Below are 18,486 nucleotides of genomic sequence, written 5' to 3'. Positions count from 1 at the left end.
AATTCGAATTTTTGAAAAATATATGATATTCGAACGAATTTTAGGCAGCTCTTAATATTCGAATCTGTTATATGAGCATTATTTTTTTGTATGTGTTTGCATGCAAACGTTGTTTTCAGATTCAGCAGCTTTCTCACATCTGGTAGCCTAAAGTCGTGAATCATGAGCTCATTAGCAAGGCTATTAGGCTTACTCATCTGGGCTCCTGTAGGTGATGTTAGCGAGTGGTTTGACTAGCCTATTCAGTTTCCCACGTGTGTGTAAGTTTCAAGGTAAGCTAATAGTAACTTCCTCATTGGGACAGGCCCTTTTAAGTCTTGGAGTTGGAAGACATTGGTATTGAGATGGTCAATCAACTTGAATGCAATAGTTTTAATCTGTGCAGCATGCTAATCATGCTAACCGGATAATTTAGCTTGTTGTCTTCTATGCGTCATTGCTTTCACTATTGTGAATGTTTAGGATGCATGTCGAGGGACGGGTGTCCATTGAGCGTGCACGAGGGAGGACGAGAGAAAGCGGGCCATGGAGAATGAGTTTAGGCTAGGCTATACTGTTTGGTAAAGTTGTATGCATAGTGCCTCCACCTGAACAGCGTTATGTCGGTGCAATCAAGCTTCCAGGGATCTTGTTTTCATGGAGACAGACGCGGTCTGCACGGAGTGGAGGGGCTGTGTACGTGTGTGTGTGTGTGTGTGTGTGTGTGTGTGTGTGTGTGTGTATGTTTGTGAGAGAGACACAGACATGAGTGACAGAGAGACGGAGGGAGAGCAGGAAAAGGAAATTCAGCTTAATGAATGCTGCGTGTTTTTCCAATAGCATAAAAATAATGGTCAAAATATTATTAACAAATATTCGAATACATTCGAAGTTTGATATTAATAACCAAACGAACTTCGAATATGATTTTTGGCCAAAAGTCAAAGCCCTAACACACACACACACACACACACACACACACACTCTTGTAACTCTCTGGGGCTTGGCTTCACCGGGCGCTACTGATGGAGTGAAATCAATCATTCATCATGCTTTCATATTTGTTCATATTTGCATACTAGCTAGTCCACTTTACCAGTTAATAACTTTTACCATGATGCCCACTGAAAAATAAAACCCTGCATAGTATATTAGGTGCTTCTTATGGGTTATGGTCTGCATAATATAGTATTGCTTATTTTCATTAGACCGTTGATTGAAATTACATTGTAGCTTATTATTGCTATTCTCCTTAATGTAGCCTTACCATGCCTTTGTTATTGCTATTATATGGTTGTTTGAATGGTGGTCACACATACACAAACACACAGTGGCACGCATACTGGACAGCAGGTTTCCTCTGGTGGAGCTCATTCACACACACACACACACACACACACAGCTGCAGTTCATGTAGATTTCCACTGACATGCATTTACATATACACATCTAGCAAGTTTTTGTATGCTTTAAGCAAGTCTTAAGCAAGTTACAACACAACCACCCACCCACACACACACACACACACACAAGTGGTTGCGCCACACTTCAACTCTTACACTCACTTTGCTCTCTCTCTCTCTCTCTCTCTCTCTCCGTCTCTGTGTCTCTCCCCACATTTTATATACTTTATTTAATTCCACTTTACAAGTCAAGTTACATTAGGAATCAAATCTCCTGAATAATCGAGTAGATTAAAGCAGTTCAGCAATCTATCATGAGTTTACAGGTTCAAGGGTAGAGGGAACATCGTCTCCTCCAACTAAACATGCTTCCTATAACTGCTGATATGGAACCGTATTTTTCTAGCTGCTTAGCCTTAATCTTATACAGTATAGTCCCCCAATGCAAAGTCCACGGACCGCCAACCCATGTACATGCAAGCTGCATAAAGTCTGCTGATACAGTGTAGCTGGCTGGTGGCAGATGTTGCGGGGTAGTATCCAAGACTTATAAATAGCCATCGCTGTTTATACTGTACATTTTACCGCTTTGTATTGCCTGTTTGAAGGCTGCCTTGATGGTTTTTACTAGACACATGATAAACAGTGATCTGCGTAAAATCATATCAGATAATTCTCTACATTAACGGCGGCAGTTACGACGGGTGCGTTGGGCCTAGTAGTGCGGCGTCTTCCTGGTCAGAGGGAACACTCACACTCTCTCTCACTAACACACACACACACTTCTCCCTCTCTGTATGTTGTGTGATATTGATGGTGTGGTTGGTGCCCCATGTCTCAGGTACTACTGGAAAGGTGAGATCCAGGACGCCACAGAGATCCTACTGGTGAGTGTGCACACACCTCACACAAAATAACACACACTCACATGGACCCTGAAATAGTACTTACATTTTTACTTTAACACGTTTTGTGCTAAAATGTGTACTAATGTCAGCGAACAATGTTTTGTTTTGTTTTAATTTATTTATTTTGTTATTTATTTATTGTATATTGATGTAAATGCTCGTGTCAGCCAGCACTAAAGAGAATATCCTCAGGGCTGCGTGTCCTGACTGTAAGGTGTGTGTGTGTGTGTGTGTGTGTGTGTGTGTGTGGTCACAATCAGAGCTGCTGGTGGTGACTGTGGAGACACTCTGTCTGTGTGTGTGTGTGTGTGTGTGTGTGTGTGTGTGTGTGTGTGTGTGTGTGTGTGTGTGTGTGTGTGTGTGTGTGTGTGTGTGCGTGTGTGTGTGTGTGTGTGTGTGTGTGTATGTGTGTGTGTGCAGTTATCCTTAAAAGTGCTGCATATCTTAGGTGTGTGTGTGTGTGTGTGTGTTTGTGTTTGATGAGATCTGTGGTGGTATTGCTGATGCTGAATGTCTTACTCATGGGGCGTTTTCCACTCTCTCTGTTTCAGCTGGTAAGGACACGCACCTCTAAGATCCAGAGCCTCACTGAATACGTAAGGTGAGTTCAATGCTGCCTGGTGTCACTCTATAAGTCCTCCCCAGCTCACTCGGTGTCACTCAATAAGTCCTCCCCAGCTCACTCTGTGTCACTCTATAAGTCCTCCCCAGCTCACTCGTTGCCACTCTATAAGTCCCCCCAGCTCACTCAGTGTCACTCTATAAGTCCTCCCCGGCTCACTAACACACTAGATCCACACAGCACTGCTTTGACCTCCAATATTCGACTGTGTAAGCTAAATGAAGCAGAAAGTCTTTGCAAGGCAGAGGAGCAGGTTTTCTGCTTTGTAAACATCTAGAGAGTGGAACTAGCCCTCTGCTCTCCTTGTGTTGGGTCTCTACAAACAAATAAAAAGAAGAAAATGTTCCCCTGTTTGTTACATTTATTGGTAACACTTTATAATAACTACACACAATTCATCATCTATTAAGCATTTGTTAACTATTAGTTAATGGTTTGTTCATCATTAGTAATTCATTGTTCATGCATAATTTATCATCAGTTAAGCATTTGTGCACAAAGTTATTATTGGTTTGTTCATAGTGAATAAGCCTATTTCTAAGATATGTTTAAATTGTTGCTAATACTTAATAGATCATGCAATAACATTTTGTTAATGAAGTACTATATCATTATTTAACAGTTGTTACATACTGTATGCACTAATGATTAGTAAGGATGTGAATACATGTTTTATAAACCACTTCCTAATACTGTAATTCATGATTAACTCAGGAGTTACAAGTGGTTAGTTAATGATATTTTGTGACCTCATCTAAAGTGAGGACTATTTATGCCTTGCTACACATTTGCAAATGAGTTGTAAATACATTCACATTCATTCATTAAACTGACAATTTTATCCAGAGAAACATACACGTCAATTAAATTAAACATAACTGCAGCAGCTGGGAATTGAACCCTCAACTGAATAGCCTACAGAATGTTAGCCCTGCTCCTTAACCGCTACACCACCTGTGCTACTATGTAGAATTAGATGGGATCTAGTTTTACTTGTTTTAAAAGAACTACTTTCCTGTTATGCGTATGACTACATTTGATGTAGCACTAAGCAGCGCATTGATACAATAGTTAGAGAGTTATAGTATACAAGTAATTGACCGACGTACTGTATACTGAAGTAAAACTATGCAAGAGTGTCTACTACACACTGTTAAGCATGTTATTAAATGGTGTGTTCTTAATTTCAAAGCATAATTCCTACCTTAACTCTCATCTGTAAATCATGCGTATACACAATTATAGATGTTTGTTCAAAGTAAACACGCGCGTCCATTTTATATTTGTGAATTTCTAATTAAAATAGCAGTGGCCAGAGGTAGTGTAGTGGATAAGGCACTGGGCTAGCATGCTGTAAGCCAGATAGTTGGGGGTTCGATCCCCAGGTGCCACTATTGTGGCCTTGCTCTTTACTTTCATTGATAGTGTCTCTTTGGATGAAAGTGTCTGCTAAATGAATAAATGCAAATGTAACCTTTATAACTAATTTGTAAATGTGTAGCAAGGCATATTCAGTCCTCACTTTAGATGAGCTCACAAATATAATTTACTAACCACTTTTAACTCCTGAGTTAATCATGAATTACAGTATGAGAATTAACATAGGAGTAATACTTTACAAATGATGATCAAAACATTTACTAATAGTTTGTAACTGGTTCTTAATAGGGAAATGATTTCATTTATAAATGGTTGTTTCATTATTTATAAGGTATAAGCCATGTATTTACAAACATTGTTTTTATTTACTATGAACAAACCATTCATAACTTTGTGAACAAATGCTTTACTGATGATGAATTATACATGAACAATAAATTACTAATGATGAACAAACCATTAACTAATAGGTAACAAATGCTTAATAAATGATGAATTGTGTGTAGTTATTATAAAGTGTTACCCATTTATTTGTGCATGATTTTATTGTTTGATCAGATTATGATGTATTGCTTCATTGATCCATTGATTAAATAAATAATTAAGCTATTGGTTGAAGAGTTGATTGATTGATTGATTGATTGATTGATTTGTTGTTCTAGATCTATCCACCCCTATGAGAACCCTGAGGTGCTGAGCTTCCCTGTGGAGGATGGCAGTCTGGACTACATGAAGTGGATCGACGAAGCGGTCCCCGAGAACCCCTACATCCCATCCTGACCCAGGGAGCCGCAGCCTGTCAACCTGACCAATCGTAACTGCGCCCCCCTATCCCCAAGTTCTCCCAGAGGATCTCGCCTGTGAAGAGGGGAGTAGCAGTGACACAGAGGGTTCCAGAACTTTCCCCCCAATCTCAACCTGATGCAGGAGGTCCCACCGTGTGACACTAGCAGTGTCACTGGCATAGAAGATTCCACTGGCACTATCCACACCTGTTCCAAGTTCCACCGCGTTGCCCCTGGTAATGACTCTGAAGGTTCTGAAGGTTCCAGAACTCTCTGGAAGGATGCCGCACAGTCCTTTGGGCTAAACTGAACTCTCTGGTGCTACTAACTGTTCATGGGGTCATCTCTGAGTGTGTTATTTATGTTCTCTCCAAACTTCACTGTTCACAACGCCATCTTTGTTCACGGCATCATTTCTGCGTGTGTTCTGTCCGCTTATGTCATGTGGTCGCCATTTTCACTGTTTCCTGCGCCAAAGCAAAGCTGAGGCTGTGTCTCTTTGGACATGATGGCAGGAGAGTTCCTGGTACGTTGGTGAGAGCTACAGGTACAACCGGTACACAGCAGTAAGCTGTTACTCACATCTCTGACAGAAACTTTCCAAACTTCCTCCCGTCTCCGCCTCAAAATGATGACCAATCATTCAATATTCAAAATGGTGACTACATGTAGGTGACAAGATTCAAAATGGTGACAGCATGACAATTGTATGTTCTTTCCACATTGTTCTTGGTGTCATCTGTGTGTGTGTTCATTTGCTTTTGACAAATACAGCTGTCTGTTGTTGTGAGGAATGTGTTGCCTTGTTATGAGTCAGGGCATGTTCCCTCAGAGTCAGCGGGAATCGAACCAGCAGCCATGTGGGTCAGTCGCTCCAAAAGGGAAAGACTCCAACGACGGGCAGCTTTTGGGCAGCACTGAAAAGGGTCCAGCATCGCCATTCCTCTAACTGAGTCCTACTTGCATAAAGCGCGTCCTTGATGCAGTTGTTTACATGAGTTTACTAGCGAGTTTTTGTGTTCATTAGCTTTAATTGCAGGGTCAGGTGCTATTATGGCTATCTGAGTTTAATGATTCCCTTCGATGTACAGTTTTGCACTTATTTAAACTGCAGTTTAGTGAGTGGTCCATCCATTCATTAGTGTCTACACAAACATTGTGTTCATTTTTTTAAATACTGAAACACACAAATACACACACATGCACCCACACACACACACACTCATACATGCACACAGCCATGCACACACACACAGACCTACACACAAATGCACGTAGGCACGCACACACACACACACACACACACACACGCACACACACACTCCTGAAAGTCTTTGATCACTCAGGTGTTCCTGTCTCTGGATGGCCTCTATCCTTATCTCCGTCTCTAAACACTGTCCCTTGTCTCTCTCCAATCTGTGATTCCGTCTTTACTTAAAGACTTGTGTGTGTTGTCCATAGTACAGTACATGTTTGGTACCAAAGAATATGTCTTGGAATTAGGACTGTACATAACAGCTGTTATGGATGAACTCAATGTGACTGAGTACTTTGAAGCAAATGCTTTTAATGTTTGCAGAGGTGATGTTTGGAATTTTGGTTTCGTATTAGTGAAAACATTTTTTTACAATGAATGTGGGGAGGGAATTTTATGGGCAGGGTACTTTGCTGAATAGGTTGTTTGTACTGGAATGTGATGAAATATTTCAGGATGGCTGAAAACCAGCTGTTGACATGCTTTTGTAAATGGGTAATCCCAATCTGTAGAATGCTGTGCTGTGCCTGCGAAATGGGATTTTTTTCTTGAGAAATAAATAAATTAATACATAAAACTTTGTGAACCTTTTATAATGACAAGGAAAAGAGGATTTTTTTTATCTGTATGATGTCCTGTGCTGACCTTACCAGCAGAACAGCTGTTCAGAGGACAATACTTAAAGCCTGAAATCTGATCCCTTATGCCAGTGTTTCTACAGCATATTACTGTAAAACCCTCTGGGCCCTGCTGTCTGTTAGCTGATGGTGTGTCACACAGAAACCTTTCCCCAATGCAGCAGGGTTTGGGTAATCAGTGGTTCCCCCTGTGAGGCACAAAGTGGTGCTGTGGAGGAGAGAACAGGTAAGCGATCGCTACATACTGTACATATTTACCATGAAAGAGTCTGTGAGAGAGTGAAAGAGAGAGCGAATGAGTGTGGGTGTGTGTGCTCACCCTTGTATAACTGCATGTTTGTTTGTGTGTGGGGGTGTGGGTGCAGGCACATGGCTATCTGTGCGTGCATGGCTGTGCAGGTGGGTTTGCAGGTGCATGCATGGCTGTGAGTGTGTGTGTGTGTGGTGTGTGTCTGCAGGTGTGCAGGTGCATGGTTGTGAGTGTGTGTGTGTGTGTGTGTGTGTGTGTGTGCATGTGTGTGTGTGTGTGTGTGTGTGTGTGTTCAAGTAAAAAACCCAAAGTATTCAGTAACCACAAAGCCCACACGTTTGTGCCCCTTCCTCTTTCCTCCAGTGTCTTGTACCTAATTCTGCAGCTGCTCTCACACGCACACACACTTTCACACGCACAAACAAAGGCCCACTGTGCTATCTGCGGTGTGACAGTGTGACACACTTTTTCTCAGAATGAGTCAAAAGTGTGTGTTTTGATATGAAAAAAAGTACACTGTACAGTACACAAACACTGCCAAAATAAATTCATCCCCTTTGTGATCTTTGTGGAATTAAATTGTTGTGTGCCCATTTGAAAAAAACTGAATCTATATTCAGTTTATGTCAATGTGTACACTATTGTAGAAGAGCTCAACTGGACTACCCTACCTTAATCCCTTTTGTATGTGGACCACAAAAGATCACACTCTTAAAAAAGGGGTTCTGAGGTGCTATATACTGTAGAACCATGCAGGCTTCAAAAACCCTTAGGGGTTCGTTTGATAAACCCTTCAAAATGGTTTAAAGAACCAATAGGGGTGTCATATGAAAACCTTTTTTTTAATTTTTTTTGTTGTATATACTGTAGCACCTTGGGGTGGGAATTATTGGGAATTATTTTTTAGAGGTGTACATTATTTTAGAGCTTCTTCCCTTTGTATTATAATTGTGTGTTCCCTTCCTATACTTTTGCAATTTTGCGAGGGAATGCAAAACTATTGCGAGGGATTGACAAAAGCTCAACAGAAGCTGGAAAAACAAATTCCCACCTCAACAAAGGTAAATTCCCACCATGATCCCACAATCATGGGCTCTGTACTAGGCAGCAGAGCAGCACAGGCAGCATCCTTTTTTCTCTGCATGTTGGCTTTTTGTGTCACCATTTTCAGTTGTGGTCTTATGTCCTACTTAATGCTGTACAAAGAAACTACTACCGTACTTCAAAGAAATGTAGGTTAGCGTTATTTTAGTTGACGATAGCTGAATTGCTGTCAGAATCAATGTTGTTGTCACTCAGTAAGTGGATGTGATTAGACCTGTTGTTGGTGTAGCCTTCTAACGTTCAGCATAAACTCACTATTCAGTCGAGAAGAACGGGTGTGCGTTTGGGACTAAAGCGCATGCCATCAGGTTCAATAGTTTTGGCAAGAGTTTAAAGCTATCAGAAAAGTGGTAGGGGCATGATGCACAGGTGTAGGCCTAGTTTATGGTAGGGACAGTTAGCATAGCCACACTCGTGCCACAAACTACACCCCCAGCATCTACAGTATACCTTCATTTGTTTCTGCAATTGAGTCATCAGTACACTACCCAGTGTTTATCCCATTCTTCCTCCCCCTTCTCTCCCTCCCTCTCCCCCTTCTCTCTCTTTCCCCTCTTCCCTGTTCTTTCCCTCCCTCTGTTCTCTTCTCTCCCTCTCCCCTCTTCTCTCCCTCTCTCCTCTTCTCTGTCACTGGTTAGTTGACGTTGGTTAAATCTGTATGCAGAGGCTGGGCTGCGTTGGTGTGCGTGTGGTGTCAGCCGGCCAGCCTCATGTTGGTGTGTGTGTGTGTGTGTGTATGCGTGTGCTTGTGCGTGTGCGTGTGTGTGTGGTGTCAGCCGGCCAGCCTGGTGAGGCGAGCCGATTTCCGCCGCACACAAAAGAAGTGCCGACGCGAGGAAGTGCTCTTCGGCCCGCCAGGATTTAGTCAAAGCCAGCCAGGACAATACCCACACACACACACACACACACACACACACACACACACACATAGGGTGGTCCCTTTTAGTGACACAACACACCTGCAACCATTTGTAGAGATGCAGGCGATAAAGCAAACCTGCTTCCTTTTGGTGAGTGTTGTTTGCGGTTGATGTGTGGTTGCGGTGAGAGACGCTGTAGCCTAATCTTTAGTTGTCTGACATTGGCTTTCCTGTGCTGTCTACCCTGAAAGAAAAATACCTGTGTTTTAAACTTTTCACCACTAGAGGGTGACATTGAGACATGGAAACTAATGAAAACTGCTATGAGGCTGTTGATGGACTATTTTACTGTAGAAGAATCAGAGAGGAGTCACTCCCATCATCCAAGACTACCCCCCACCCCCACCCTCACCATCAATAGTTAGAGTTTATCACACACACATATATATCCAGGCTGTAGTTGCTGTTGAAGCACACACACACACACACACACACACACACACCTTTCTTTCTCTCATTCTTTTATGTGTGTGTATGTGTGTGTGTGTGTGTGTGTGTGTGTGTGTGTGTGTGTGTGTGTGTGTGTGTGTGTGTGTGTGTGTGTGTGTGTGTGTGTGTGCGTGTGTGTGTAAGCCAGTCACTACAGGCCTTACTGTCACCCCACCATCAAACCCACAGTCTCGTAAAAGGCTATACAAGCCCTCTGGCTTGTGTGCACTACATGTGACTATGCCACTACAGTAGCCTGGCTGCATTACCACTACTCAAACGCATGAATAGTCTATACATGTTCTTGGCACCCACAAATGATGGACTATCTCATTAACGTCTAAAAATGGGCCATTGACTTGTGTGCATGCATGTACTTGCAGCACTGTACGTGTGTTTGTGAGGACGTATGGCTCATTACATTAGATATTGCATTTTGAGGGCCTGATTTTTGAATAGCAACATGAGGCATGACTGAGGTTTTGGTTGCCAAAGCCACCCGAATGGTTGCCAGTTATTTGCTCACATACTAGTCTCTATTCAAATTCACTTCAGCACAGGGCCATTTTCATTGTCCTTCTTGTACTGTAGTACACACACACTACCACACATTCAATATTTACTGTGAATGAGATGATCTTCCTTGTAGGCCTACTTCCTTTAGTGATGGTCAACATGGTTTTGTTTCATGATTCTGAGAGACAGTATCTGACCTGCGCCTGAAAGTTCTTTGTCTCATAGCAACATGCTACTGCTCACGTTGTGAGTCACACGTGCCACCATGTTGCTTGAGGAGACAGTGTTCACTGTCCCCTGTTCACCCCTTGTCGCAGGCAGTGTTCTCTCAACCTAGCGAATGGGGAAAATATTTTTGGACTTTTGTGCCTTTAATTTTGACAGGACAGTAGAGAGAGACAGGAAGTGAATGGGTGAGAGAGTCGGGGTGGGATCCGGAAAGGACCACGGGGCGGGAATCGAACCCGGGTCGCCGGCGTGCGGTGCAGGTGCCCCAGCCAGTTGCGCCACGGCTGGGGCCAAAATGGGGAAAATATTACTTTGTGTGTCAAATCCACCCTTGAACTGTACCCCACCTCAATGTCTCTGCATGCCTCCTCTATTGCTTGCAGAAGAGGCAAGCAGGCATGTGGTTGGTGGTCATTTGCTTTTCACTGGCACAAAGAAAATAATTCCTCAGTAGGTTTTAGAAATGGGGAGTAAAGGGGCAAGTACAAAACTGAGCAAAGGTACTCAACGTAAAAGTAAATTTTCAGCGCTAAGTCTCAGAGTTCTCTCTGTAAGTGTTTTCAGGTGTGTGTGTGTGTGTGTGTGGGTATTACCAGTTTACTCCTCCCAAACTTTGTTTAGAAAACATCATTAAAGCAACACTAAAGCACTTTTCTTCTGTCACACACACGCTGTTTGTTCATCCAGCACCAACTCTGCAAATAACGATGTCCACAGACAGGATTGAGTATGTGGCATGTGTTTTTTTTGAAAGTATGATGTATTGCAACATCGAAGCAAGTAAAATTTGTAGTTTCTAATGTCTCATTCCATCTAACTACAGATCCGCTACACGATCTGGTAAAACTACATTGTGCGGTTATAGCCAATGAGGACCACAAAGCGAATGCAGGAGTGCTGGTACAAGTTGATGAACCACTGAAATGATTTTGGAAACATTAATTTAAGGTAAAATGATTAGATTACTTGCTGATGGCAAGCTTCTCTATTACATTTCTCCTGATGAACAACTAGAAGTGAACCTCACCAAGTCATATTGCACAGAAATCTTGACAAAGAATGAAAAATATAACGGTATTACAGTAACTGGTTACCATTATTTTAGATAAACATTCTCTTTTCCTGGAACAGAATTGTGATATATATTTATGATGATATATATGTTTGTGTGTGTGTATGTATGTGTGTGTGTGTGTGTGTGTGTGTGTGTGTGTGTGTGTGTGTGTGTGTGTCTGTGTCTGTGTCTGTGTCTGTGTCTGTGTCTGTGTCTGTGTCTGTGTCTGTGTCTGTGTCTGCAGGTGCATGGCTGTGAGTGTGTGTGTGGTGTGTGTCTGCAGGTTCATGGTTGTGAATGTGTGTGTGTGTGTGTGTGTGTGTGTGTGTGTGTGTCTGTGTCTGTGTCTGTGTCTGTGTCTGTGTCTGTGTCTGTGTCTGTGTCTGCAGGTGCATGGCTGTGAGTGTGTGTGTGGTGTGTGTCTGCAGGTTCATGGTTGTGAATGTGTGTGTGTGTGTGTGTGTGTGTGTGTGTGTGTGTGTGTGTGTTTGTGTGTGTGTGTGTGTGTGTGTGTGTGTGTGTGTGTGTGTGTGTGTGTGTGTGTGTGTGTGTGTGTGTGTGTGAGAGTGAGTGTGTTCAAGCTCATGATTGTTAATGTGTGGTTTCTGGTTTTCGTTGTCATTCCACAAACCTGTTTTAAAGCCTTGGTTCGGACACACAAGCCTGACATTTAATGTACACAGCAGGAGGTCTGTCCTAATTACACTGGTCCTGGTGCTTTTGTGTGAGCAGAAAGCTGAACACTACAGGGCTGTCCTAACTACACTGATCCTGGTGCTTTTGTGTGAGCAGAAAGCTGAACACTACAGGGCTGTCCTAACTACACTGATCCTGGTGCTTTTGCTGAACACAACAGGGCTGTCCTAATGACACTGATCCTGGTGCTTTTGTGTGAGCAGAAAGCTGAACACAACAGGGCTGTCCTAATGACACTGATCCTGGTGCTTTTGCTGAACACAACAGGGCTGTCCTAATGACACTGATCCTGGTGCTTTTGCTGAACACAACAGGGCTGTCCTAATGACACTGATCCTGGTGCTTTTGCTGAACACAACAGGGCTGTCCTAATGACACTGATCCTGGTGCTTTTGCTGAACACAACAGGGCTGTCCTAATGACACTGATCCTGGTGCTTTTGTGTGAGCAGAAAGCTGAACACTACAGGGCTGTCCTAATGACACTGATCCTGGTGATGTTCCTGGTGTGTAGAAAGCTGCTGCTCTCTGTGTGGGGCGCCGTCTGATGAAACACGTTCAGCGCCAACTTGGACGTGGCTCTGCTGAGCAGCATTAGGGTTCAAAACCAGCAAGAGCTAGATACTGTGGCACATACGTGTGTGTGCAGTGTGCACAACGTGTGTGTGTGTGTGTGTGTGTGTGTGTGTGTGCGTGTGTGTGTGAGAGCCTGCTCCTACATCCAATTACAATTGCCCAGCCAGCTGTAATTAACAGCACGTGCTCAGACACAGTATGCCTGTTCCCACAGTGTGTCGTGATAAACGGCAGTGTGTGTATGCGCCTGTGTGTGTGTGTGTGTGTGTGTGTGTGTGTGTGTGTGTGTGTGTGTGTGTGTGTGTGTGTGTGTGTGTGTGTGACAACTGAATATTTTATAGAAATAACAAAAATGTGCTTAATTTAGGAATATTTCTTTAGGAATATTTCAAAGAGATCATCAACACCTTTAGTCAAAACACTGTCACTGAGGCCTAGTAGTACCGCATGTGTGAAGACTTAGGCCTACCCATTTTGTTATCTATGATGGAACATTTTGGAAGTCATATGATTTTGATCACAGGAGACCATAGCTTGTGTAAAATCCTAATAAAAAATGGTATCAAATAAATAATAATAAAAAATAAAAAAAATCAAAAGAGTCATCATTAGTTTGGTGACGAGGCAGGTCCACTGGTGCCTCTGCGTCCAGCACACAGCAGTGGCCCCCAATCAGCCAGTCCACAAGAAGAGGCTGGACACTGCTTCTCTGCAGCCTGTGAATGAATGACACACACACACACACACACACACACACACACACACACACACACACACACGGGCGTATACACTGAGATGCTGACGGTGCATTTCTGTGTGCTGTGTATTCGTCCAGCGGGTCGTCGCCATTGGCCCATGGACTTTAAAGGAATCGCCCCTTCGTGCGCTGTACGACTGTCACTGATTGGCTTAACGAACTGTCAATCATAACTGCAGCTGCCCTGTGCGGCGCGGTTTACGGTGGAGGTGTCGGCTATCAGCTGTAAGTCATGACAGAGGCTCGAGTACAGTGACTGTCACTGGACATAGGCACGGGCTGAAGAACGAACACGTAACGGTCTAAATTTAAATGCAGGGCAACAGGTGCGCGCACGAGAGAGTAATTCCCACGAGCATGCATCTACACGCGTTTTTAACTTCCCACGAGCCCCGGATCTGGCTCGGACGTTTCCCATTCAGATGCGTTACGGAACGTTGGCGGAGGATTTGAGAAAACAAATGAGAGACAAACTTGTCAAACCGGTCTCGAACTTTCTACACAAACACCCACAACCCCATTTAATGAATATGATCCGAGTGTGCATCTCTTTATTTGCTGTTTGATATCACATACAACAGTCGGCTTATGGTGCACAATTACAGAAGACAGTTTGAACTTCCAGAGTGTGTAAACCATGACAGTGAAACACAAATAACAACACACACACACACACACACACACACACACACACACACACACACACACACACACACACACACACACACACACACACACACACACACACAGGCGCACGCTGCTGCTTGACGCGTACGCAATAGGGCGCAGGAAACGGTCACGAGGGGTTGTCAGTTCCATGAACGGTCCCGTTTGGAATACCAGTCCCCGTCCGGCTCGGATCGTTATCTTCAAATCATGGACTGGAGAAGGGTGTCCGCCGAGAAACCTCTCTTCTGCTCCCCGCAGACTCAGCATCAGGGCTGGATCCAAGTGTCAGGTAAACAGCCACGACCGGGAGTCACGCCAGCCGTTGCGTAAAAGTTGGCCAGTTGAGCAAGGATGCGTAGCGAGCGGCTCTTGAGGTCCAGCAGCGGTTAGCCCACTCTCCTGTGGTTTGCCTCGACTTCGATGACGTCTTTCACTCAATGCGCCACTTGTGTTTTTATTTTATTGCGTGTGTGCTGCCGAAAATAGGTCTCATTATCAAGGTGGATGCATAGATAACGGTTGTTGTCGATGGGCATTCTCTGACGTATCTCAGTAGTTTGACCAGCTGCCTGTAGCGGTGTTTAAAGCGCTGCTAATGTGCTTATGAGTTGTTGACAGTGTTGCAATACATACAGTAGGCTACTCTTTCATTAACGTCATTTCCAAACCGATACGAAGGGTCATTTAAGCAGATGCAGTCTAATCCTCCTCGAAGGCTTTCTCCATTAGGCAATGCAGTGTATGAACACGCAAATATTAATTGAATAGTCTTGTCAGATTGCATTAGTTACTAATTGAGTATGTAAATAAACGAATAACGATTAGAGAATAACTTTAAGTTATTTTCCTAATTGACTAATGTGGTCACAGCACTAAACACCTTTCCATATTCACTTCATGAGCTATTACAGTACGTACTTACTGTACATGTAAAGTCGAGAAAGTGGGTTCCGTTTCGGGAAAAAAAAAAAAACATGACATAATAATATGTCTTTCAGAAATGACATTTTGGATAGATGGATAGATTTGTACTCTTTCAGTTTTTAGAGTTTTGTTAGGAAGTTTTGCTGCTTAATTCCTGTAAATGATCAAAGATTTAGGAAGGAGACGAAAAAGAAAAAACACTTTCTATGAAGGTCATTGTTATAATAACATGCATGTATTCATAAGACTGTATTAGGCAATCATAAGATGGAATAATGCCGTATAATTAGGCTATAGCATACTGCTTTATGCCTGCCTCTGATATTTTGTACAAATTAGTTTACTTAAAGCAAGCGAAGGCATAGCTACTATGCCACATTGAAAAGGTATTATACAGATTATTCCATCTTATGGAAAACTATGCCTACATTGTTCAAATGCATTGGCAAGGTTGGTGATATAATGCATTATTTAAAATGGCCCAAACTTGTTGGCCCATAATGCCATATTCTGTAGAAGTATAACCATACATTATAGCAGCAGTCCATAGAGCATAGAGTGCTATGGAGTCTCATGCTAGTTTGTAAATTGCTATAATAATTGTCAATATATTGACTTATAACGTTATTATGTTATGAATGTATGCCAAAGTCATTATAACAAACAATCTTCATAGAAAGTGCTACCAAACACTCCTTTACAGTAATATTGCCAATACGGAACCTCGGAGGTGACATTGCGAGAAATGCCTCCTCCAGGCATCCATAAGTGCCAAAGTCCAGGCTCCATCCAGACCTCAGAAGCGGAAGACTGTGAAAGATGATAGTGCTGGGAGTGAGGTTAGACTTCTCTTCTGCGCTGGCCTCCTGCTGTCTCTGAAAACGGACTTTTGAAGAAAACGGCATGAATGATGACACTATTCTAAGTGTTGCTCTGGGTGCCTCGCGTAATTGAATTAGTTCTGTGTCAAGACAATGATCATCCATAAGAGCAGTACTGAAGCTGAATATGTGATCAGTGAATCAGGGATATAACCCAGATAGTTACAGTCGTCTACTTTGTGTGTGTGTGTGTGTGTGTGAGAGAGAGATTTTGTGTGTGTCTATGTGAAAGAGTTTGTATGTGTGTGTGTGAGAGAGAGAGAGAGAGTGAGTGAATTTGTGTGTGTGTGTGTGTGTGTGTGTGTGAATGTTTGAGAGAGAGAGAGAGAGAGAGAGAGTTTGTGCGTACGTGTGTGTGTGTGTTGTGTGTGTGTGTGTGTGTGTGTGTGTGTGTGTGTGTGTGTGTGTGTGTGTGTGTGTGTGTGTGTGTGTGTGTGTGTGAGTGAGAGAGAGAGAGAGAGAGAGAGAGAGAGAGAGAGAGGTTGTGCGTGTGTGTGTGTGTGTGTGTGTGTGTGTGTGTGTGTGAGAGAGAGAGTCACCGCAGGGAATTTGGAGGTGATCATGCTGCCGAATGGAAACAGTTGGAGTTGGTTAAGGAGAAATTAGGACATGCATATGCACACACACACACACACACACACACATATATACACACACACACACACACACACACACACACACACACACACACATACAGAAACACATATACACACAGAGAGAGAAAGAGAAAGAGAGAGAGAGAGAGAGGGAGAAAGAGAGAAACACATACACACACAGACACACACACACACACACACACACACACACACACACACACACACACACACACACACACACACACACACACACACACACACACACACACACACATACACACACAATAAGAGAGAGAGAAACTGGCGAGAGACACAGGCAATTTCAGTGTTGCCCCATACAGTAGTCTATCTCAATCTCACTCTCCATTTCCTGTGACACAGAGGAAAACTGTCCGGCATCCTCGTCTCCAAGAGCACACTGTGACCTGTGTTCGTGCTTCATTTGCAGTCGAACGCCTTCGCTTGGGGAGCCGATGATATAATGGTGATATTTTGGGAGTTTATCAGAGTCTGTTTATTAATCTCTGCACTGACAGCAGGGGAGGCATTTTATAATCTGACTGATGGTCTGGTATTCCCAGATCACTGCACTTCCACAAACATACTCAGTGGAAACTATAGTGGAATGTGTAGCTGACTTGTTAGATACCAAATGACTATTCATTCTTGTTCACAAAGAAGTACAGTATCAGTGTATTGTATGTTAATGCTGCAGTTGGCAGGTTTTGCAGATTGAGCAGACTTATCCTAGCCTGACGACGTCATACTCAATTCTTATCAGAATATGAGTCTGAAACTGCTCCATTCAGCTGCGATTATGGGGCGTGATTCAACCGATACAGTGCGGGGGGATAGCTCTGCACTCATTGGATAGACCAAACCAAACAGAACAAGTTATTGGCTGTCAGTATCTGCGAAATCTAAGACAGAAATATGTAGCAGGGTAGGCTATGGAAAACATCCTCCTTCGTTTTTAAAAATAATTCCTTCAAACTGTATGCAATGAACAGCTGGGGAAGTGTGTCGTTAACCCAACGAGCAAACAGACATTTTTAAACAAACGGGAACAACATCACCCAAACATGCTGTTTTAACTGGGTGAAAGTGAAACTGAAGTTTTCCCACACATCCTCGTTGGTCTAAGTGTTCAGAAATAGTTGTGCGAATCCGTGATAAAACCTCCGTTTCAATAGCTAAGATAAACGAAAGGCCAAACTGCATGAACAAATTATGCATTCATAGCCATAGCGTTTCTGTTGCAATCAAAATCAACCTAAGCGAACATGGTCTCACACCCAAATCGTTGAACGAGGACGCATGCAGCCGTGAACGTCACTGCTGTTCATATGTCAATCATCACGTAAAGCCCGCCCTGTGAAATGTGATTGGTCCGGGCTGAAGTGTATCTCGAATAGTAGCAGCTGAACGGAGCAGTGCCAGACCGAAGTTCCCTGCAGAAAAATAATGGAGGCGGGGCTAAACTTCGGTCTGGCATCCAGGCTAGACTTATCCAGCCTTTTGAATGTAAACTAATATCATGCCCCATCTCCAGTAGCACTGAGAACCCTCCTATCGAGTTTGTGCTTGTTAGTGATTGTGCACGAACTGTGATTGACAGTCAGATCTGCCAATGATCATTCAGCCCTGCGCTTATTTGATCAGAGGAACCGGGAGCGATGGATTTAAAAAAAATAAAATAAATAAATAACAGTAGGTAGAGGTAAGCGCAGGGTTTTTTTTTTCTAAAACCTGATTTATGTTGTTCAGTCGAACCATACTGTCAGTTTCAGTGAGAAAAACCTTGCCAACTTCAGTTTTAAGTATGTTATACGTATATTGTAAGTGGACATATTGTATAAGTGGATGTACAGAACATGTACTGATGTACAGTTCATGTTTTTAAGTGGCTGTGGCGTA

The 18,486-nt window shown here is 43.1% G+C and overlaps 2 protein-coding genes across 2 annotated transcripts in view; both read left to right on the top strand.

The window, feature by feature from the left end:
* zgc:63972 (protein CutA homolog) overlaps window positions 1–5,846 on the top strand; it is a gene marked incomplete in the record, with an annotated part of 10,008 nt that extends 4,162 nt beyond the window's left edge. Inside the window, 3 exon segments of the mRNA XM_062555097.1 lie at window positions 2,224–2,269; window positions 2,842–2,891; window positions 4,955–5,846. Of these exon segments, the coding sequence (XP_062411081.1) occupies window positions 2,224–2,269; window positions 2,842–2,891; window positions 4,955–5,072 (214 nt within the window).
* An 8,504-nt stretch (window positions 5,847–14,350) lies between these two features.
* The window catches only part of si:dkeyp-72a4.1 (uncharacterized protein LOC100148058 homolog), a 43,216-nt gene continuing 39,080 nt past the window's right edge, over window positions 14,351–18,486 (top strand). The window contains exon 1 of the mRNA XM_062554822.1: window positions 14,351–14,457. Coding sequence (XP_062410806.1) covers window positions 14,376–14,457 — 82 coding nt within the window. The 5' untranslated portion in view covers window positions 14,351–14,375. The remainder of the gene's footprint in view (window positions 14,458–18,486) is intronic.

This window comes from Sardina pilchardus, chromosome 14 (genome assembly GCF_963854185.1).
Source record: "Sardina pilchardus chromosome 14, fSarPil1.1, whole genome shotgun sequence".
NCBI lineage: Eukaryota > Metazoa > Chordata > Actinopteri > Clupeiformes > Clupeidae > Sardina > Sardina pilchardus.
The sequence above is the reverse complement of the archived record's forward strand: the minus strand, read 5'-3'. Positions and strand labels throughout refer to the sequence as shown.